Below are 23673 nucleotides of genomic sequence, written 5' to 3'. Positions count from 1 at the left end.
AGGCTGGGTCTGGTCTTTCATCTCCTATGTTATTTGTATCCCAAGTAGTTAGAAGTTTCTATAGTATCTCTTTAATCGACAAATAATTGTACATGTATTTATAAGATAAGATAAGTTTATATTTGCCCGCTTACAACAAACAAAAAAGAATCGGAGTAAAAATAATATAAAGAAAAAATCAACTTCTAAACAAGGAAAATAGATAATACAAAATTAATCAAAATAGCACTGATAAATAATTTTAAATGGCAGAAAATAAAGTAAACGGTTTAAACTTCTTTTAAACGCATCAACCCCTACTGAATCCACACCATTTACAAGGTCAGGAACACAATATTTTTGTAAGATTAAACTATGCCTGTAACACAGCGGGAATCTTAATAAAAACTTCAGATAGCGAGAAAACCCCAATCAAGCCTTTAACTGCTCAGTTTTAGATATCAAATCCCAAAGTGGTGAAATGTACAGCGCTACATTTCTACTATATGCAGCAAATTTGGTAGAACTGGCGCGGAAACCTGATATGGCATATTAACGGTAAGAATGCTAGTACTACGCTTATCGGGACTATAAACGAGGCCGGGGTATTTCAGTGAAGAGGACTCTATAATAAATTTACCTGCTACAATAACTGATAAAGAGGATATAGCTTTAATTTGGGCATTATAAGCAAGAAATTTAGTCTTAGCAGCATTAACATTAAGTCCTAGGAGCATCAAAGAACCAAAGTTTGCCTATAAAGTAGAAAGACTCGAACTGAGAAGCCGGACATCATCTGCATAGCAAATCAAACTCAAATCACAAGGGTTACTATAAATTCTGCCAGCATTTGTCCTATTTACAGTGGTCTTAAGAATGTTAAACATAGTAGGACTTAAAATAGAACCCTGCCTAATTTCTCTAATAAGATGACTCTAATAACTATGGCTATACCAATATGAAAGTATCACAACAAAATGGGACGTAATTCCAAAATCAAGCAGAGTCTGCGGGGGATTTGTCTTAGTATTAGACAAATAACTAATTTTAAATGACAAGTCGAGGCGATCACTGAATGTGCGCTCAAAATCCACTGCAATAATCGAAGCAAAAGTAAAGTTAGGGACGACATGATCTATACTGGAGATACTACCTGAGTTATGTATGCGTAAAAACATAAATTTTTCCACAAACAACCGCATCACTCATCAGACATTAGTATATGATATCAGAAAGTTTTCCATTGTTAGTTAGGTCGCATTGGAAATCTCCACAGATTGCGTAACAAGTATTACCCAAACGAAGCCAAAGTCTACAAAGGCGACTGCATGCCTCTAAAAAATGTTTTCCACTTTGGATAGAGTTATAGTTGGTGGGGAAATAAACATTAATGATGGTGAACATGCTCAAGCGCTGGGAGTATATGGCCTGACATCAGAATTTCTTAAAATTGGCGATCCATCCATGACCCTCTGGCTATAAGTGCTGTTTAATACTGTTTGGCATTCTGAAATGATACCGTCAGACTGTAAGACAGGCTTACTTGTGCCAGTCTACAAGAGGAAAGGAAGTAAAGCAGAATGTAATAACTATCGTGGAATAACTCTACTCTTGGTACCCGGCAAACTCTTCGCCATGCTGCTCCTTGAGCGGGCAACAAAGTACCTCCATCCCCTTCTTCGCCACCAGCAAGCTGGATTCATGCTTGGTAGGCTCACTACTGAGCAAATCCATACAATTAGACCGCTGATACAGAAAACCCTAGAATATAAAAGGAAGGACTACATTGCCTTCGTCGACTTTCGATTTGCTTTCGACACTGTCGACAGAGAGTCACTGTGGCTGATCCTTCAATCTGCTTGTGCAAAAAAGAAAATTGTCAATCTGTTCAAAGTACTATACAATAAGACCTAAAGTGCTGTCATTGTAAATGGCCAGCTTTAATCATATTTTCAGATTAGAAATGGTGTTCGGCAAGGCTGCGCTGCTGTTTCTGAACTCTTCAACTGTGTCATGGACTATGTTCTCAACAAAACACTGGTGGCGCATTCGTTTGGCATTGATCTTTCTGGAAGAGTTCTGTCAGATGTTGACTTCGTTGATGATGTTGCATTGGTATGCAAAAATCTCACTGACATCAAAACTGCCCTGGGAATGCTAACATCTGCTGCATGAAAATTTGGTTTAAACGTAAACTGGACCAAGACCAAAATATTGCCTGTGGACAAGACACCATGCAGCCCCCTGAGAACTAGAGAAGTATGTGACCAAGATGTTGAGATAGTCAAGCCGATCACCTACCTTGGTTCATTTGTTTGATCAAACTTAAATCTAGATGCAGAGATATCAGCAAGGGTGGCAAAGGCGAACGCCGTTTTCGGCCCCCTACTGAGAACAATATTCCACAAACGACAGATCAGGCGTCTCACGAAAACTCATATCTACTCTGCCTTGGTAGCAAGTGTCGTATTGTACTCGTCAGAGACTTGACTTTTGACTCAGTCGCAGATGACGAAGGTAGATGCTTTCCAGACAAAATACCTCCGTAAAATTGAACACGTTAGGTGGCTTGAGAGGGTACGGAACATAAAAATCCTCCGGTCCTTTAAATTACCACCATTGTCCAAACAGCTTGAGTCCCACTTGCTGCGTTGGTATGGTCATTTACTTCGCCTACTCACTGAAACACCTGCTCGACTTATATTTGACTTCGATCTAACTGCAAACTCCTGGAAACACCCCAGAGATAGACCACGTATGATGTGGGCAGATATAATCCGCGATCGATTCATACCGTGGGGCATTGAACCCAGCAAAGCTCCTATCCTCGCCCAAAACAGGGCAATCTGGAGATGACTAACGGCGCTCGTGTCTCGTTCCCTCTACACTGGCGACGCTGTCGAGCAAGAGCTTTAAGTCAAGTAAATTTAAGTCAAGAACATGCTAGGACCTTCAAGCTGGGAAGCTCTGTAGAATTCACACGATTCCAATTACTTTAGAGGCAGGCTCTAATTATAAAAAATAGCAGTTCCGCCGCTAGCCTGAGCCACTCTGACGGATGGCCTAGCAGATTTGCTTTGGGAACACTAATAAAGACCAAAGTTGTCTACAGTAAGCAAATGTTCCCGAACCTATATTATGTAATACTTGTCTCACAAGTCCTGTAGATATTCTAGCTTCAAAGTATTATGTCCAAAAGCATTTCGAGAAAAGATAGAAGTTTCTCTTGTCATCTAGTGGAAGTAGTATTGGTATTAGCAATAGCTTTTATCACTACAGGACACGAAGGGTTAAAAATGGAATGATTCGAAACTCCAGATGAACAGAGAGCACACCTAATTTACAATGAAGTACAAGGGTTGGTTTCAGTGGACTCGTGAGGTTCAGCACACCTAGATCATTTCTGAGCACCGGTGCAGTCCTTATCCAGATGATCAAAAGAGAGACTTTTGAAGCAACTCTGCGGAATAGCCTTAAATTCATAAACTCACTGTCCTGAATACTCTAATTTCAAGCCAGACTTCAAGGAAGATAAGTTTATCCACAAAAATCAGTTTGACAATCCCTGAAGTTTTGAAGCGTCTTGCTTCAAGTACCTCTTGGTTTGAACTAGTAAGGTATGCTTTCCAAGTGTCAAGTGGGAAAAATTTACAGATTGCCAAATGTTTTTCCAGTCCGAAAGATACTTTGACTTCAGGTTTTGTCTTAAGCGAATCACTAAGAGCTTGTGCAGCCTTAGGATTTTCCATAAAGGCTATTTTGGTCACAAGAAGTGAAATTGTGTAAAGTAAAAGGGTTACATTAGCGTAACCCCAATTGGCAAGCAGGAGAGGGGCAGTTCCCCCATCGCAAGCACCGTTATACCTGCCAGTAGTGCTCCCTTAAACTGAAGGTTTAAGGTGAATGGGGACAGATGCTTCCCTTGTTTATTGGGGTGCTTAGATAGTGGCTTTGTCTCTAATAGGTCTCTCTGAACGTTGATTCATACGTTGCGCCCCTTGCTTTGGGCTGTGAATGCAACGTCATGACGAGCGAATATGAGTATGTGTATGCCCCTGTTCAGAACTTTTTTGAAACAGCCTAGCGTCACACAGATGGCCTGTCGAAAGAGGCTGCTGTGACCACAACAGGGATATTTTTCTCAAAGGAGCTGATTTCTGATAAGCATGTGCATATAAAATGAGATTGAAAGCAATTTGACGATAATTTGGTACGAACTAGAAGAGTCCAAATTACTCGGAAGATAATAGCCTCTGACATTGATAAAATCCTAAAAGCTTACGTATCTACACCTGGCATTAAGTTTTGCTTTACTTTCTGGAAAGTATCGAAGTCCCAAGGATCCCTCAAGATGGGATAACCTCCTTGTCACTGAAAGTCAATGAGTGTATCGATCAAATGAGCAGTCTTATAAACCAGTGCCAGGCTTCTTTACCACCATCTAAGGAACGGCCTCTACTTCCACCGCTCTCGAGATCATTACACCGTGTAATTTATCTCTAATATCCCCCAGGATTATATGCAGTCATATGCTAAGCAGAACGACTTTTCAAACAAGCACTCCAATAGTGGTAGTATACTACGGGTTGAACAGACCAAAATAACCTTTATGGAAAATCCTAAGGCTGCACAAGCTCTTAGTGATTCGCTTAAGACAAAACCTGAAGTCAAAGTATCGTTCGGAAAGGAAAAACATTTCCCCCAGGATTATATGCAGTATTATGCTAAGCAGAACGACTTTTCAAACAAGCACTCCAATAGTGGTAGTATACTACGGGTTGAACAGACCAAAATAACCTTTATGGAAAATCCTAAGGCTGCACAAGCTCTTAGTGATTCGCTTAAGACAAAACCTGAAGTCAAAGTATCGTTCGGAAAGGAAAAACATTTGGCAATCTGTAAATTTTTCCCACTTGACAATTTGAAAGCAAACATTACTAGTTCAAACCAAGAGGTACTTGAAGCAAGACGCTTCAGAACTTCAGGGATTGTCAAACTGATTTTTGTGGATAAACTTGTCTTCCTTGAAGTCCGGCTTGAAAGCAGAGTATTCAGGAGAGTGAGTTTATGAATTTAAGGCTATCCCGCAGAGGTGCTTCAAAAGTCTCTCTTATGATCATCTGGATAAGGACTGCACCGGTGCTCAGAAGTGATCTAGGTGTGCTGAACCTCACGAGTCCACTGAAACCAACCCTTGTACTTCATTATAAATTGGGTGTGCTCTCTGTTCATCTGGAGTTTCGAATCATTCCATTTTTAAACCTTCGTGTCCTGTAGTGATAAAATCTATTGCTAAAACCAATACTACTTACACTAGATGACAAGAGAAACTTCTATCTTTTCTCGAAATGCTTTTGGACATAATACTTTGAAGCTAGAATATCTACAGGACTTGTGAGACAAGTATTACATAATATAGGTTCGGGAACATTTGCTTACTGTAGACAACTTTGGTCTTTATTAGTGTTTCCAAAGCAAATCCGCTAGGCCATCCGTCAGAGTGGCTCAGGCTAGGGGTGGAACTGCAATTTTTTATAATTAGAGCCTGATGATGTAATTTGTTCTCAAGAAATGTACTCGTAAATTGGACATTGACCATATGGACTGTTCTTGTCATTCAGATGTTTCTTGTGCAATTTTACCTGCATCATAGACACTAAAGACGATATAACCACTGCTGAGGCAAATTTGATCTTTTGTATGCTCTTGAAATGTGCTCAAAATATGACGTCACTCACAAGATTTTTTGCCACAATTAAGGCTCTTAATGAATTTTCTCGAACTCTTTACCTGTATGGACCTTTTTCTTCGGCCAGAGAATCCCAGGATGTCAATTAAAAAAAAAATATGGAGCCTTTTCTGAAAAAAATACATAAATAAAGAAACTGGACTGAACTTTGATTTTAATTGGTTTCACAACAAGTGAAATTGTGTAAAGTAAAAGGGTTACATTAGCGTAACCCCAATTGGCAAGCAGGAGAGGGGCAGTTCCCCCTTTCTCTGCTTTTACGTATAGCTGGAAATCGTAGATCTTGATAAAAAGAATTATCTTGGATGTCTAACAAGACATTTATTAATCAGTCGCCGCTGCTTAATAATAGTCTAAAACCTGGGAAACATTTTTGGAGTTTTTCCACTATCCTATAAGTATTTATGTTGTAAGAATTATTATCCTGTAAAAATCAATAAAACTTTTTGGATTATTTTATCGGATCACAGTCGGATTTTAGCCGATTATCTTCAAATTTTTATTCCTTTTATTTTCTTCTTGAAAATATAGGAAACAGATTTGACCTTCTCGGTTTTTGAAAAAAGGGAGTAATGTGTCAAACTAGCCTCAAGAGCTGATCTACCAGTGTTCCGAGGTAACAGAGCAGTGTGTCATAGCCTATAGGCTCAAGAGCTAGACAAAATTTAACGTTTTTATATAACGCTTCAGAGCTCATAGCGTGCCAAGTACTAGATTTTATTGAAAAGGCAGCGTTATCTTGGATACTATTTTGACTTTGTGAGGCATGGACGTTTAAAGAAGCTATGTGTTTTCCCAAGCCATCAATAAGTATGTTGAGTAAAATCGGGGAGGATCGGCGAAAACTCTAAACAAATTAAGTACAAAAAATCCACCGTTTGATCTTTATTTTCTATATTATTCAAACCCTCAAAATAAAATAAGTCAGAGTAACGATCAGCGCTAATCTAGAAACATACCTAGGTCAAAACCTAGTGGCAGAACTTAGAATTAGGGCTATAGATGTTCCAGAGTTTAAGCGCTTTATTTCACAGACTTCAATAAGAATTTCCTATAATTTTCAAAAACATAAGTATAGAATTACCTTAACATCATATAACATAAGTTTTGAAGTTGCTGTAAGTAAAAATCCTTAATTTAATATGCCACGAAAAATAATTGTATTTTACTCCAAGAGAATGAGACAACATTTATTTGAAAACAGATAAAATATATGAATATGTATTTTTTTTTAACTCGTTCCCGAAATGGACAGAAAAGTAGTAAACTGTTTTTTTCCTTGAGAATATGTGAATGTAAGTGAAAATGAAGGAAGGAAAACGGATTGGGATTTACATAACGTAGGGGGATTTTCAAAAGCTAATTATTATTAATAGTTAGCAAAATGTTTTCATTTAAAATAAAAAATGGGTTGCAAAACGGATTGGACTTTACCTAAATTGTTCTTTTTAATTCCTTTTCCTTGTCTCACATACTTTTTTCATTTATCCAATAATAGCTTAGATGATCTTGACACCTATGTTATGTAAGGTACAATCCGTTTTGCACCCCTCATTTCCACTTTTTAGTACGTTGAGAAAACCATGTTTTTCTTTTTTTTTTAATTTATTTGCTTACAAGGGGCTGAAGTGGTTGCTATGTATCAATTTAGAATAACAATTAAAAGTAATTAAAAGTTATTAATGGTTATGCAAAGCCCACTCCGTTTTATAACCCTCTCTCTCAATTATATTCATGGATTCTCGAAGAAAAATCTATTTCTATCAATTTTGGAATTGCGGTTTTAAAAGTAATTAAAAGCTATTAATGATAATTGGCTTTTGGAATGCACCCTCGGTGTGCATTTAATGTGCTTTGTGTTAAGACGACGATTTCAGGGAGACTCTGAGGAGGAAAAAAGAAAAATCTTAATCGGCGCCAGTCCCATTCTTTTGTCTCACGATTCCATCAGGGCTGGCAATTTATTGTAAGCTTCCGGATTAGGATTTGATGAATTGTTAATGAAGATAGATTGAGTTGAGTTGAAATTTTACTTTTTGTTACTATATATTTTTTTTTTTAATTGTTCGCTAAGATTAAAAAAAAAATCATTTACGAACTTAAGCACATCCTATTTCTTAAATGTGTGAATGTGTTCCATCATGGAATAGGTATCAGTAATCGTAAGCCTAAATTGTTTGCCAAATGACGGACAGTTTTGAGGGAAAAAAAAAGTTTTACCTGTTAAATTCACGATAAACAACAAGGGTGGGGAAGGTCTCGTACTAAAAATTGCCAAAAAGACACCAGGAAATTTTTAACAATAAAAAATAATTGCCTTAAAATGTATTTTCCTGTAGATCAGAGGAGTTTGTCAGACTCGTCTTCCAGAGGCGTAATTTGCCATGGGAGAGGGAGGCAACTGCCTTCAGAGCTCAGTTTGACCCCCCCCCCCCCCAGTTGAAATTTAGTGTCTTCAAAAATGTTTTCAAGACTAAGATAGGCCTGCAGAATTCAAGCATCCACGCAAGCAGATTAGATTTCTTTAGTATTAATTAAAAAAAAATTCCACAAAACAGGTTTTTCAAAGAAAAGTAAGGAGCTCCTTTAAACCAAGAATGAGCAAAAATAAAGTCAAATAATTTTCCAAGTGTAAAACTACCACAAATCAATATCAATACATAGATGAAACTCAAAACTTACAGAAATTACAATAAATAGCCGAGTCAAACTCAAAACGAGCAAAAATTAACATGAGTAGGGCTGATAACCCCATGCCTTCGCAAGACCAAAACACAATTTGAAGTTTACTGAAAAAAAAAGCAAATGGACGCGGATCGTCAGTTTAATTGACATATACTGATATTTATTCCTTAAAAGTTTTGATATTTTTTTTATATATGAAAGTAAGAAGAGTGAAAACATTTCAACGTATTTTGTTTTCAAAAACCGATATGTTTTGGGGAATGATCGGCTTGAGCAGGGTGCTGACGTCCCTCTATTTAGTTCTGACTCTTAAAAGTTGATTCTTAATTATGTTTAAAATGTTTTAACTTTTTGAACTTTAATAAATTTTTCAATAAAGTGCGAATTATGTTCTGGTCTTGAGAAGGTATAGGGCTTATCAAATACATAATTTCCAGACCTTTCAACTACGCTGAACAAAATGGGTATCTCAAAATTTTGATTTGCCTTGTTTTGGGAATTGATGGGCGTGGGGTGGCTTCTTGCCCTTCAATCACATTTGACCAATAAAAAAGGCACTAGCCCTTTCAATTTTCAATCGAATGAGCCTTTTTTGAAGTTTCTACGATAATATATGGTCATCTCAAAATTTTTATCAGATAAATTTTGGGAAAATACGAGGTTTGAAGGGGGGAGGTGTGTCCACGCATCGATCACTCTGAATCTTAAAAAAAACACTAGAACTTCTGATTACCAATCCAACGAGCCCCCTCCGAGGTATATACTATCACCCTTTCTATATAAACCTTATATGCCCCCAGGGCATAACTTACAACCCTTGCCTGGAGGGCTGTGGGGGAGGCTGTTATTCTTATAGACAGAATTCCTGGTCCTTTCAATTACGTTAAACAAAATGGCTATCTCAAAATTTTGATTGGATGGGTTTGTGGAAATTGTAGGCGTGGGAAGGGGATTGGTTGCTCTCCAATCGCTTTCGACTATTAAAAAGGACACTAGCTCTTTCAATTTCCAATCGAATGAGCTCTTTTCAAAGTTTCTACGACAACAAACGGCCATCTCAAAATTTCTATCACCCTTTCTATATATGCCTTATAAGCCTCCAGGGCATAACTTACAACCCTTGCCCCGAGGGCTCTGGGAGGGTTGTCATCCTCAAAGACGTAATTTTTAGACCTTTCATTTGCGTTGAACAAAATGGCTATCTAAAAATTTTGATTGGATATGTTTGGAAAAATGGTGGGTGTGCGAGAGGGGTTAGTTGCCCTCCAATCACTTTTTACTATTAAAAAGGGCAATAGCCCTTTCAATTTACTACACACCTGTACACACCTTTACAGTTGTTTACTGGTGTATGCAGATTTTTACAGGTGTGTAGTAAATTGAAAGAGCTATTGCCCTTTTTAATAGTAAAAATTGATTGGAAAAGGGCAATAGCCCTTTCAATTTACAATCAAATAAGCCTTTTTTGATGTACGACAACAAGTGGCCATCTCAAAATTTGTATCAGATGCATGTTGGGAAAATCTGAGGTGTAGGGGGGGAATCCACCCTCCCATCACTCTGAATCTCAAAAAGGGCACTAACACTTCTGATTAGCAGTCCAATAAGCCCCCTCCGAAATTTATACGATCACCCTTTCTATATAAACCTAATATGCCCCATGGCATAACTTGCAACCCAGCCCAGAGGGCTGTAGGGGGGGGGGGATGACATCCTCAAATCCATAATTTCCGGACCTTTCAACTACGTTGAACAAAATGGCTATGCCACAATTTTTATTGGATGTGTTTGGGGAAATTTGGCGAATCGGGCTTCGGGGGAGGTCGTTATCCTTATAGACATAATTCCTGGACCTTTCAATTACGTTAAACAAAATAGCTATCTCAAAATTTTGATTGGATGTAATTGGGGAAATGGATAAAATTTAAAGAACTCTTAAAAAAACGAGCAGGAATACTTCATATTCTAAGCGAATACAGTCCCACCACCACCCTAAGTACTAGAAACACGTCTTGTGCGTGTGGCCATTTTGTGCGACTATCTTGCAAATTACGCGCATGAGACTCAAAACTTTATTGAACCTGTGTGCCTAAAATTAGTGTAAAAGTTAAAATATTTTGGATTATTCACTCCCCCTCCCCACTCAGCTAGCAACCGCTTGTTGTGCATTAATGTGTAAACCAATGTTAGCATGTAAACTAGCTTGAACATTGGCGTTATGATAAACTAGAAGATAGATAAGTCATACCCTTATTTTTTTTGACCTGTTAAACCTATCTTAAAATACATATTAAATAGAATGTTTTAGGTCAATTTAGAAATTTCTAATCAACGAATGATGCTATCAACAAAGTTTTCGGAGGGGGGAATTCACTGGGAATATAGGTTTTCAAAGATGTATTGATTAAAGGAAAGTAAAGATTTTACCGAATATTGAAAATTTCCTCTTTAATGCATATTTTGTTCAAGAAGGGGAAAGGGTCTCAGACTTAATCCCCTATTCTCTCCCTTCTTTCGACATCAATTCTATTCTACACTAATGTCAAACCTTTTTCAGGTAGAATCAAGCTTTGCGAAAGCTTTACTTGACTCCATGTTCAGTGTTTGCGTTTGTGGATATTTAGTCGTTGCAGTGTGGAGGGGCTCGTTTCACCTGCTCGATTTTATTTTATTTCCAGATGATATTGTAAAGTCAGCATGGGGATCAATTGTAAGTATATTATAAAAAAAAATTTTCCAATTAACTTCTCTGCATTTGTACTAGTGCATCTCATGCAATAAACCAAATGTCCTACGAAGTGCAATGCCCTGCCAAATAAGATAGCATAACAGGATATTATAGTATTTCCACGTATTTAAGGATGTAAGAGGCTCTTTGTACTCCTTTGAAATTATGTCAGCTAAATTAATTTTCAGCTCTAAATATTTTTTTTATTTTAGTTCTAAGGGGTTTTGGCTCTGGAAAATTTTTCTAGTTTTTCTTGGTTATAATGCGTGTAGTAGGCATACACGTAAGGTACCTTATAATACATAAGGGTAGTACTTCAACACATATTTGTTCTCGTTTTTTTTTTCATATCTATTATTTACGTGTGTTTTCATAGCATGATAGTTTTAGTCAGTAATGATCCCACCAGCCCCCTTTCTATGTGGATGTACTATCATTTCATATCATCTACATAATTGATTCTTCTGAGTAAACTACTTAGCTAAACTTTTTCGCATGCTGACCAATGGTCTGCGCTGCGCAAGTACCGAGCTCCTGATTCAATGCCTTCAGCCGGAAGTATAATGCGTGGTCGAGGGCAAATCACCCGACACCTAAAAGACGAAATTTGGGGTAAATCATCAATCCGGGGGCTCAATCTCAGGGTTTCTTGGGAGCTCTAGGACCATACAGCGAGCATGTATGAACAATAGTCACTCGTCTGCACTGGAGTTTTTCTTCTTTTTTCTGTGGCTATTGCCTGAGTAACTCTTTTGCTACTTATACAAATATGTATAATTGAACAGAATTTTAGAGCAGCAAATCTAAATTAGAATATACTTAGAGTATAATTTAGTATATTAGGGTCTATTCAAAAGAAATATATATCTCTTAAGCAAACGCTAAGACGCCATCAGTGCCACCGAGAAGGAAAACAACAATATATTTTAAAATTTGAAAGCAAAGACAGCTCTGAAAACACCCAGGAGCGTAGCTCCAGCATTTTATTGGGGGGGGGGGGCAAGAGTGGTCCACATCCGGAAAATTAAGGGGCATGGGTTTTATAATAATTTTTTCTTTGCAAATTGTTGGGTGGGGGCCACTGCCCCCTTCTGTCTCCAAACGGCACCACTCAGGACCCGGGCAATATATTTTCTTCTCCAAACTTCTTCATTGTTTGTTTTATGAAGCTTATCGATCAGCCACCTAAATCATATTTATGCTCTTCAGATTAAGTGTCGCCTTTACTCCCACTTCATATTTAAAAAAAAAATAAGACAAGAAAAACTACCCCAATTTTTATCCAGGTAAAAATAATACTTTATTGTTTTGCATATTATAAACAGCACAATAGTATTGACAATAAAGAACCATGCATCTCCGATATATCTTTTATTTATTTTGTTTTATATTTTCCCCAAGGGCTCATAATATAGAACTGTAATTATGTTTTTACTATTGATGAACACTAAAATTATCAGTAACACTAATTAGCCCACATTACAAATATTAAAATATGGAAAAATTATGTGTTCAAGAAACAAAAAAAAAATAAAATAAACAATTTTTTTCCCGTAAAAAGTCACAACAACACCAAGAAACAAACTGTCGTATACCGACCAATGAGTGTTGTGTTGTGTACACACCAATCTCCTTATGTATTATCCTGGCATGAAAAATTACCAGCAGCCTTAAAAGTTAAAACAGTAAAAATTAGCTTACAAAAATACCGAACCTGAAAGAATGGAGATTACTACGAATCAAGATATGTATCGAAACACAAATAATAATCAAATTGAAGTCATACTAAAAATGAATATAATGGTAGTGGTAGCACTTTTTAAACGAAAGCCACGTGTCAAATTTGATTCACTGTAAGCAAAATGTAAAGGTTTTATAAGGCTTTTCGTCTTTTCATTATTACGCTGAAAAGTTAACACAGTTCCAACTTCCAGAAATTATTAGTTTTGATATCACTACATTTCTAAAGACCAGTTTAGTTTATTAGTCTTGCATACAATAAATTTTCATTTTCATTAGTTTCTTTTTGTCAATGCATTAAAAAATATCTATAAACAAACCATTAGCTATTTTAACTATCAATTTAAGCTGTTTTTCAATCATAAGCAGCGCGTTAGGGCTGCCCAAGTAAAAAAGATGTGGCCACAATGTGTTTTTTCCTTCTTTCTTCGACAGGCACTTCGTATCGAAGGAGTTGTCGTAGAAACTTCGAAAAGGGCTCATTTGAATGGAAATTAAGGTGGCTAGTGCCCTTTTTAATAGTCGAAAGTGATTGGAGAGCAACTAGCCCCCCAATCCCCCACCCCCATCATTCCCCCAAACACATCCAGTCAAAATTCTGAGATAGCCATTTTGTTCAGCGTAGTTGGTTTCCAGATAGAAAATATCTTTTTGAGGACGAAACTCCCCCATAACCCTCGGGGAAAGAATTTTAAGTTGTGCCCTGAGGGCATATACGAACAATGTTGGCACTATGTACCATATATTATTTTTTTTTTACTTTAGAGCAGGGCACTTCATATGGAAGGGGTCGTTGTAGAGACTTCAAAAGGGAATCATTCGATTGGAAATAAAGAGTTCTAGGGCCCTTTTTAATAGTCGAAAGTGATTGGAGTGCAACTGCTCCCCCCCCGCGCCCATCATTCCCCCAAACACATCCAATCAAAATTTTGAGATAGCTATTTGGTTTCACACAGATTAAAGTTCAGGAAATTGCACCTTTGAGCAAGACACTCCCCCACAGTCTTCAGGGCAAGAGTTATAAATGAAGCCCGGGGGGCATGTAAGTTTTTATTGAAATCTTTGTCGTAGAAACTTGAAAAAGGGTTCATTCGATTGGAAATTCAAAGGTCTAGTGGCCTTTTTAATAGTCAAAAGTGATTTGAGGGCAACTAACCCCTCCCCCTCTCGCCCACCTTTAATGCAAACACATCCAATAAAATTTTTGAGATAGCCGTTTTGTTCAGTGTTGTTGATTTCCAGATAGAAATCATGTTTTTGAGGAGGACACTCCCCCCACAGCCGTCAGGTCACGGGTTTTGAGTTATGCCGTGGGGGCATGTAAGGTTTTTATAGAACTTGTTGTCATAGAAAGTTCAAAAAGGACTCATTCGATTCGAAATTGAAATGGCTAGTGTCCTTTTTAATAGTCAAAAGTGATTGGAAGGCAACTAACACCCTTTCCACGTCCAGCATTTCCCAAAACACATCCAATCAATGTTTTGAGATAGCCATTTTGTTCCACGCAGTTTAAAGTTCAGGAAATTATACCTTTGAGCAGGACACTTCCCCCACAGTCTTCAGGAAAAGGGTTATAAATTATGCCCTAGGGGCATACAAGGTTTTTATTGAAATCTTTGTCGTAGAAACCTGAAAAAGGGCTCATTCGATTGGAAATTGAAAGGGCTAGTGCCCTTTTTAATAGTCGCAATTTTTGGAAATTAGATCTTTAAGGATGACAACCCATCCCCCCCCCACAACCCTCAAGGCAAGGGTTGTAAGTTATGCCCTGGGAGCTTGTAAGGTTTTATAGAAAGCGATGTTGTAAAAACATCAAAAAGGGCTCATTCAATTGAAAATTGAAATGGCTAGTGCCCTTTTTTATAGTCAAAAGTAATTGGAAGGCAACAAACACCCCTTCCATGCCCACCATTTCTCCAAACACATCTAATCAAAATTGTTAGATAGCCATTTTGTTCCACGCAGTTTAATGTTCAGGAAATTATACCTTTGAGCAGGACACTCCCCCCACAGTCTTCAGGGCAAGGGTTCTAAGTTATGTCCTGGGGGCATATAAGTTTTTATTGAAATCTTTGTCGTAGAAACTTGAAAAAGGGCTCATTCGATTAGAAATTCAAAGGTCTAGTGCCCTTTTTAATAGTCGAAAGCGATTTGAGGGCAACTACCCCCCCCCCCCTCTCGCCCACCTGTTCTCCAAACACATCCAATCAAAATTTTTAGATAGCCATTTTGTTCATCGTTGTTGATTTCCAGATAGAAATTACGTTTTTGAGGAGGACATTACCCCACAGCCCTCAGGGCAAGGGTTGTGAGTTATGCGCTGGGGGCATATAAGGTTTTTATAGAACGTGTTGTCGTAGAAACTTCAAAAAGGACTCATTCGAATGGAAATTGAAATGGCTAGTGTCCTTTTTAATGGTCGAAAGTGATTGGAAGGCAACTAACACTCTTTCCATGCCCACCATTTCCCAAAACACATCCAATCAAAATTTCGAGATAGCCATTTTGTTCCACGCAGTATTAAAGTTCAGAAAATTATACCTTTGAGCAGGGCACTCTCCCCACATTCTTCAGGGCAACGGTTATAAGTTATGCCCTGGGGACATATAAGGTTTTTATTGAAATCTTTGTCGTAGAAACTTGAAAAAGGGCTCAATCGATTGGAAATTCAAAGGGCTAGTTCCCTTTTTAATAGTCGAAAGTTTTAGGAATTAGATCTTTAAGGATGAAAACCCATACCCCCACAACCCTCAGGGAAAGGGTTGTAAGTTATGCCCTGGGAGCATGTAAGGTTTTTATTGAAAGCGATGTTTTAAAAACATCAAAAAGGGCTCAATCAATTGCAAATTGAAAGGGCTAGTGCCCTTTTAATAGTCGAAAGTGATTGAAGGGCAACTAACCCCCCTCTAACGCTCACCATTTCCCCAAACACATTCAATCAAAGTTTAGAGATAGTCATTTTGTTCAACATAGTTGAAAGTTCTGGAAATTAGGTCTTTTAGCATGATAACCCCATCAGAGCCCTTAATTCAAGGGTTGTAAGTTATGCCCTGGGGGCATATAAAGTTTATATAGAAAATTATTGTAAAAATTTCAAAAAGGGCTCATTTGTTTGGAAATTGAAATGGCCCTTTTTAATAGTCGAAAGTGAGTGGAGAGTAATTGACCCCCCTCTCACGCCCACCATTTCCCCAAACATATTCAATCTAAGTTTAGAGATGGCCATTTTGTTCAACGTAGTTGAAAGTCCTGGAAATTATGTATTTAAGGATGACAAACCCCCAGAGTCCCCGGGGCAAAGGTTGTAAGTTAAGATTAAATCAAAATGCACTTTGTTAATGCTAGTTCTCAATAAGGCATCTCAGCAGTATCCCAAGAACGATTGAGGGTACTATATTCAAACTTTCGGGGCTACTTCTGCTCTTAAAATTTAACCAAATCAAAATAGCGTAAGTGGATCCAAGCTATCAAAGAAAGTAAACTGATTTTTTTGCGAATGGTATCAAGTTTACTATTTCAGGTCAACTAGAGGAGGTATGAAACTAAATTAAACACTACTATTTGTGTCCAGATTTTTAAAAGGGTGCATGTTGTTAAAAATTGCTGAAAAATTTTCTCCAGCATACAAATAGCAGGCCAAACTATAAAGTCTTAAAAAAAAGATATAAAACATAATTTTCTTTTTCCCTCAAAAGACTATGTCAATATAAAACAAACAGAAATTAATTTAAAAAAACTTTTTCCACAAAATAAGTTTTTCAAAGAAAATTAAAGAACTCCATTAAACCAAAAATGAGCAAAAATAAAATCAAATAATCTAGCAAGCGTGAAACTACCACAAAACACCATCGACAAATAAATGAAACCCAAAACGAACAGAAATTACGATAAATAACCGAGTCAAACTCAAAACTCAAACGATTATTTGATTTTATTTTTGCTCATTTTTGGTTTAATGGAGTTCTTTACTTTTCTTTGAAAAACGTATTTTGTGGAAAAAGTTTTTTTTAATTAATTCTCAGTAAAACGCAAATGACCCTGTAACCTTAAGGACAGTAAGACCAAATTTGTTTGCGACACAATATTATTGAACTAAAACGTCTTTGTTATTTTACAGTTTAAAGTACCCTTAATTTTTTTTTACTATTTATTCATTTTAAGTATATACCTTTAAACTTCGTAGACTATCCAATTGGCTTAAGAAAAGTATCAGAAAAGCATTCAAATTTTTTTTAATGAAAGAGCAAATGACCCTCGAGTATTTAGAGAGGTAAAGATTGACGGGGGGCAATACCACCCATAAGTGCGGCATATTCTGTTCGTTTTTAGTTTGGCTTCATTGTTCATTGCAATTTCTGTTCAAAGTAGCTTTAGTTTTTTTTTAAATCATAGTAATTTTTGTTTGTTAAGGTTTAACCTCTTTCTTAAAAGAGCTAATTTCTGCTCCCTTAAATTTTCAAATTGGATCTTCATTTTTCATGAAAAACCTGTAAGAACACACTCAAAACTTGGATCTAACTCGAAGTTAGGTTAAGCAGAGTCAGGCTAAGTTCCAGCTGGAGGGCCATACTTTGGTTACATAGTATCAGGTCAAGTAGAAATGGCTTTAAGTTGAGATACTTCTTCACCAATGTAATAATTTATTGATGTTTTCCCATTTGAAAACCTGATTCGTGAGTGCCCAAAATGCAACAACCCTTCTAAAAATTGTCTCTTCGAAAGGGCTACACCCAGAATTTTTTTTTCGGAGAAGCCATAAGTCATTTTAATGGATCAACAGTTTTTATTGAATCGGACACCCAGACACCCTATATCTATGTCAATGGATGCGTCAAAAAGCCTCTCTAATAGGTAGACGTTACCCATCAATCATAGCTTAGAGATTGGCAATACAAAAAAAAGAAAAAAGAAGCAAAAACAGTACTTATGACGAGGAATCAGTTTTGAAGATGATGGAATAAAAGGCTATAAACATTACGACAGCCTCACAAACATGCATTTAAGATTCTGAAAGTGGAAATTTAAGATTTACCCCCCCCCCTCGACCGCCATTTCAAGGAAAAACTGAAGAAAGTCTTTTTTTTTGGGGGGGGGGTATATTATTCTCTTTGCAGAGTTCGTTGAAGATGGATATGCGCTTTAGCACAGCCTTCCATCTTTTTACGTTATTTTTCAAATAGACTCATTCTTTCTTAGGTCTTCTTGAAGGCCAGGGTACATTTTATGCCAATTAGAATTTATGGAAAGGTTTATTTATATGCTCTTGATGACCCACTTCAATTCTCTCCTGAATTATCTATTTATTCATGGACAAGAGGATATTGATGGGTTCCGGTGATTTCCCCTCGAGAAAATTTCCCCCCGTAGAAAATTCCCCCCAGAAATTTCCCCCCGGTGATTCCTCCCCCCCCCCGCTACTTCCCTTTCTCTGAAATCCCCCCCCCCCTTTCGAAAATAATCACCACCTGAGACTACCCTTGCCACAGACTTATTTGCATCGGATGTCGCCCATGGCTCAAAAAATGTTGCAAAGTTCTTCTCTTTCTTGACGGCCTAAAATGTAAGAGCGATTGGAGTACACTTTTTAATTGCCAAGTAAATAGTTGGTTATACACGGTAATATATACACGGTTAAAACACTACACTTTATAACTAATATTTCTTACAACAAGTCTCAGTTGCTCCAGCGTCCCGAAGTTCCCTTAGTTTCCCATCTTTCGTAGAATTCTGGCATTTAAATCCACATACTTTTTCTTAATTGGTTCACTGGATTGTCCTGCATTTGCTTGAATCACAACTGCCCTGTCAAGTGCTTGAGGAATGCCATGAACTTTCAAAGGCTAGGGCGATGAGCCGAAACTGAAGACTGCAATCTTCTATGATGACCCTCAGTATTGTTGTTTGTCCTGGGGAGTTCATCTTTCGCTCTGTCGAACATATTCCAGACGCGGGGCGGAAAGTTGCAAGGTACTCTCCTATTTCCACGCATTCTACCGATGTAGTTAGTATATACCATCTATTGAATTCTGGCGCCCCCGGACCAAACGGGTTTTTATGTTAATTTTTGAAGGTCATCACACTCTTTGCCAGAGACTAATGCGATTTCAAAAGTTCAGCGTAAATTCAAATTTCAGTGTCCTTTTTTAGTGGTAAACAAAAACCACAGAGTATAACTTGATTGGTTATTAGAATTTGAATAAAAAAAGGGTAATTAGTAATTGAAAAATTTCTTAATGCTTTTACAATCGGAGATGTTTGATTAACCTTTTGCAAAAAAAAGGGGAAATGGGATATGCGAGCATTTGCAAAAAAGGGGTAATTAATGAATGGAAATAAAGAATACCTCCTCGACATTAAACCTAAGGAAATTTATGTATTTGGAATCAGCGTATAAAGCCCAATCATTTTCATGTATCTATAATTATTAAAATTCTTTTTTTTTAGAGTTATGGTTACTTTCGGACACACTCAAGAAGTGAAGTTAAAGCAGATAATGGGAAAGTGGAAGAGTTGTAGCCTAAAACAGCCATAATTGTAATTTCGGTTCATTTAGGGTTTCATTTATTTATCGATGCTGATTTGTGGCAGTTTCATGATTGGTAGATTATTTGCTGTTATTTTTGCTAATTTTTTGTTTATCATATAAGGCTATTGCGTCTTTCTGAACTTTCTGTTGGAGGCGGGGGTAAGTATTTAGTTTAAATATTTCTAGTAGTAATTGAGTTTTGTGGCTGGTGTTGAAAAATGGTACGTGTTGAATATTTGGGTAAACATACGGCTAAGAAACGATTCACTATAAATAAGGCTATTGTGTCTTTCTGAACTTTCTGTGCGAGGCAGGGGTAACTATTTAGTTTAAATAATTATAGGAGGAATTGAGTTTTGTGGCTGGTGTGGAAAAATGGTACTTGTTAAATATTCGGGTAAACATTCGACTATAAATAAGGCTATTGCGTCTTTCTGAACTTTCTGTTGGAGGCGGGGGTAAGTATTTAGTTTAAATATATCTAGGAGGAATTGAGTTTTGTGGATGGTGTTGAAAAATGGTAAGTGTTGAATATTTGGGTAAACATACGGCTAAAAAACGCTTCACTATAAATAAGGCTATTGTGTCTTTCTGAACTTTCTGTGCGAGGCAGGGATATCTATTTAGTTTAAATAATTCTAGGAGGAAGTGAGTTTTGTGGCTGGTGTGGAAAAATGGTACTTGTTAAATATTCGGGTAAACATTCGACTATAAATATGGCTATTGCGTCTTTCTGAACTTTCTGTTGGAGGCGGGGGTAAGTATTCAAATTTTTGTATCTTTTAAAAGAGCTTTAAGGGGTGTGAGAGACTCAGTTGCCTGATTCCGTGTGGTTTGTCTTTACTTGTTGGTCATTAAAAACGAAATTTTTGTGTTAAATAAGTAGTTTTTGTATCTTTTAAAAGAGCTTTACGGGGATTGAGAGACTCAGTTGCCGGATTCCATGTGGTTTTTCTTTACTTGGTAGTCATTAAAAACGAAATTTTTGTTTCTTATATAATTAGTATTTGTATCTTTTAAAAGAGCTGTACAGAGATTGAGAGACTCAGTTGCCGGATTCCGTGTGGTTTTTATTTACTTGGTGGACATTAAAACGAAATTTTTGTGTTAATTAAGTAGTTTTTGTATCTTTTAAAAGAGCTTTACAGGGTTTGAGAGACTCAGTTGCCTAATTCCGTGTGGTTTTCCTTTACTTGGTGGTCATTAAAAACGAAATTTTTGTGTTAAATAAGTAGTTTTTGTATCTTTTAAAAGAGCTTTACGGGGATTTAGAGACTCAGTTGCCGGATTCCGTGTGGTTTTTCTTTACTTGATGGTCATTAAAAACGAAATTTTTTTGTTAAATAATTAGTTTTTGTATGTGTTAAATAAGTAGTTTTTGTATCTTTTAAAAGAGCTTTACAGGGTTTGAGAGACTCAGTTGCCTTATTCCGTGTGGTTTTCCTTTCCTTGATGGTCATTAAAAACTAAATTTTTGTGTTAAATAAGTAGTTTTTGTATCTTTTAAAAGAGCTTTAAGGGGATGGAGAGACTCAATTGCCGGTTTCTGTGTGGTTTTTCTTTACTTGATGTTCATTAAAACGAAATTTTTGTGTTAAATAATTGGTTTTTTTATATTTTAAAATACCTTTAAGGGGATTGAGAGAATCAGTTGCCGGATTCCGTGTGGTTTTACTTTACTTGGTAGTAATTAAAAACGAAATATTTTTGTTAAATAATTATTTTTTTTATCTTTTAAAAGAGCTTTACGGGGATTGAGAGACTCAGTTGCCGGATTCCGTGTGGTTTTTTCTTTAAATGATGTTCATTAAAAATATAAATGTTTTTTTTAAATAATTATTTTTTTTATCTTTTAAAATATATTTAAGGGGTTTGAGAGACTCAGTTGCCTGATTCCGTGTGGTTTTTCTTTACTTGGTGGTCATTAAAAACGAAATTTTTTGTGTTAAATAAGTAATTTTTGCATCTTTTAAAAGAGATTTAATGGGATTGAGAGACTCAGTTTTAGCTTGTCACAATTACATTTTCTTGATTTTTCAAAGTTCATTTTCAATTTCTTTCGTTGAAATGCAAGAATTGGAATATTTCAGTAGTGTTTGGTTGGGGTTTACCTTATCACAGTTAAATTTTCTTGATTTTTCAAAGTTCATTTTGACTTTCTTTAGTTGAAATGCAAGAGTTGGAATATTTAAGTAGTGTTTGGTTGTGGTTTACCTTGTCACAGTTACATTTTCTTGATTTTTCAAAGTTCATTTTCAATTTCTTTCTATTAAATGAAAGAGTTGGAATATTTCAGTAGTGTTTTGTTGTGGTTTACCTTGTCACAGTTACATTTTCTTGATTTTTCAAAGTTCATTTTGAATTTCTTTCGCTGAAATGCAAGAGTTGGAACAGTTCAGTAGTGTTTGGTTTTGGTTTAACTTGTCAAAGTGTAGTTGTCTTGATTTTTAAAAGTTCATTTTGAATTTCTTTATATGTAATTCTAGGGCTTGAATATATCAGAAGAGTTTGGTGGTGGTTTAACATTTCACAGTTACATTTTATTGATTTTTCAGAGTTCATTTAGAATTTCTTTCGTTGAAATGCCAGAGAGTGACTAGTTCTGGAGTGTCTGGGTGTGGTTGACCGTGTCACTGTTACTTTTTCTTGATTTTTTCAAAGTACATTTCGAATTTCTTTAGTTGAAATGCAAGAGTTGGAATATTTCAGCAGTGTTTGGTTGTGGTTTACCTTGTCACAATTAAATTTTCATGATTTTTCAAAGTTTATTTCGAATTTCGTTCATTGAAATGCAAGATTTAGAATATTTCAGTAGTGTTTGGTTGTGGTTTACCCTGTCAATGTTACATTTTCTTCATTTTTCAAAGTTCATTTTGAATATATTTAAATGAAATGTAAGAGTAGGAGCATTTCGGTAGTGTTAGGTTATGGTTTACCTTGTCACAGTTACATTTTCTTGATTTTTCAAAGTTCATTTTGAATTTCTTTCTCTGAAATGCAAGAGTTGGATTATATCAGTAGTGTTTTGTTGTGGTTTACATTGTCACAGTTACATTTTTTTGATTTTTCAAAGTTCATTTTGAATTTATTTATATTAAATGCAGTATTTTGAATAATTAAGTGTCACAGTTACATTTTCTTGATTTTTAAAAGTTCATTTTGATTTGCTTTCCTTGAAATGCAAGAGTTGGAATATTTCAGCAGTGTTTGGTTGTGTTTCACCGTGTCAAAGTTACTTTCTCATGATTTTTCAAAGTTCATTTGAATTGCTTTCATTGAAATGCAATAGTTTGAATATTTCAGAAATGTTTTGTTGTGTTTTACCTTGTCACAGTTAAATTTTATTGATTTTTCAAAGTTAATTTTTTATTTTCTTTCTTTGAAAGGCAAGAGTTGGAATATTTTAGTAGTGTTTGGTTGTGTTTTACATTGTCACAGTTACATTTTCTAGATTTTTCAAAGTTAATTTTTAATTTATGTAATTTAAATGGAAGAGTTGGAATATTTCAGTATTCGTTTGTTGTGGTCTTACCTGTCAAATATTCATTTTATTGTTTTTTTAAAAGTTCATTATGAATTTCTTTCGCTGAAATGCAAGAGTTGGAATATTTCAGTAGTGTTTTGTTTTGGTGAAAACTGTAAAAGTTAAATTTTAAAGTTATTTTAAATTTAAATATGACTTTCTTTCGATTAAATTGAATAGTTGTACTATATAAGAAATTTGTGGTTGTGTTGTAAAATTTAAATGTTACATTTTATTTATTTTTCAAAGTTCATTTTGAATTTCTTTCGTTGAAATGCAAGAGTTGGAATAGTTCAGTAGTGTTTGTTTGTGGTTTACCTTGTCACAGTATCATTTTCTTGATTGTTCAAAGTTCATTTTTAATTTTAGACGTTTTTTGTTGTGGTTTAAAATGTCACAGTTAAATATTCTAGATATTTAAAAGTTAATTATTAATTTCTTTAGTTTAAATGCAAGAGTTGGACTAGTTCAGTAGTGTATGGTTGTGGTTTACCTTATCACAGTTACATTTTCTTGATTTTTCAAAGTTCATTTTGAATTTCTTTCGCTGAAATGCAAGAGTTGGAATATTTTCCTGTCACAGTTACATTTTCTTTATTTTTTACATTTCATTTTGAATATCTTTCGATGAAATGCAAGAGTTTGAATATTTCAGTAGTGTTTGGTTGTGGTTTACCTTGTCACAGTTACATTTTCTTGATTTTTCAAAGTTCATTTTGAATTTCTTTCGCTGAAATGCAAGA

General features: G+C 36.0%; 1 protein-coding gene across 3 annotated transcripts in view; it reads left to right on the top strand.

The window, feature by feature from the left end:
• The window catches only part of LOC148949236 (uncharacterized), a 137139-nt gene that overhangs the window by 63827 nt on the left and 49639 nt on the right, over nucleotides 1-23673 (top strand). For all 3 annotated transcript variants that reach the window (XM_089092884.1, XM_089092882.1, XM_089092885.1), the window contains one exon: nucleotides 10971-11123. In XM_089092884.1, coding sequence (XP_088949010.1) covers nucleotides 10971-11123 — 153 coding nt within the window. The remainder of the gene's footprint in view (nucleotides 1-10970; nucleotides 11124-23673) is intronic.

The sequence above is a fragment of the Artemia sp. Qi Xiang Cuo genome, chromosome 8 (assembly GCF_049724085.1).
Source record: "Artemia sp. Qi Xiang Cuo chromosome 8, ASM4972408v1, whole genome shotgun sequence".
NCBI classification, from domain to species: domain Eukaryota; kingdom Metazoa; phylum Arthropoda; class Branchiopoda; order Anostraca; family Artemiidae; genus Artemia; species Artemia sp. Qi Xiang Cuo.
The sequence above is the reverse complement of the archived record's forward strand: the minus strand, read 5'-3'. Positions and strand labels throughout refer to the sequence as shown.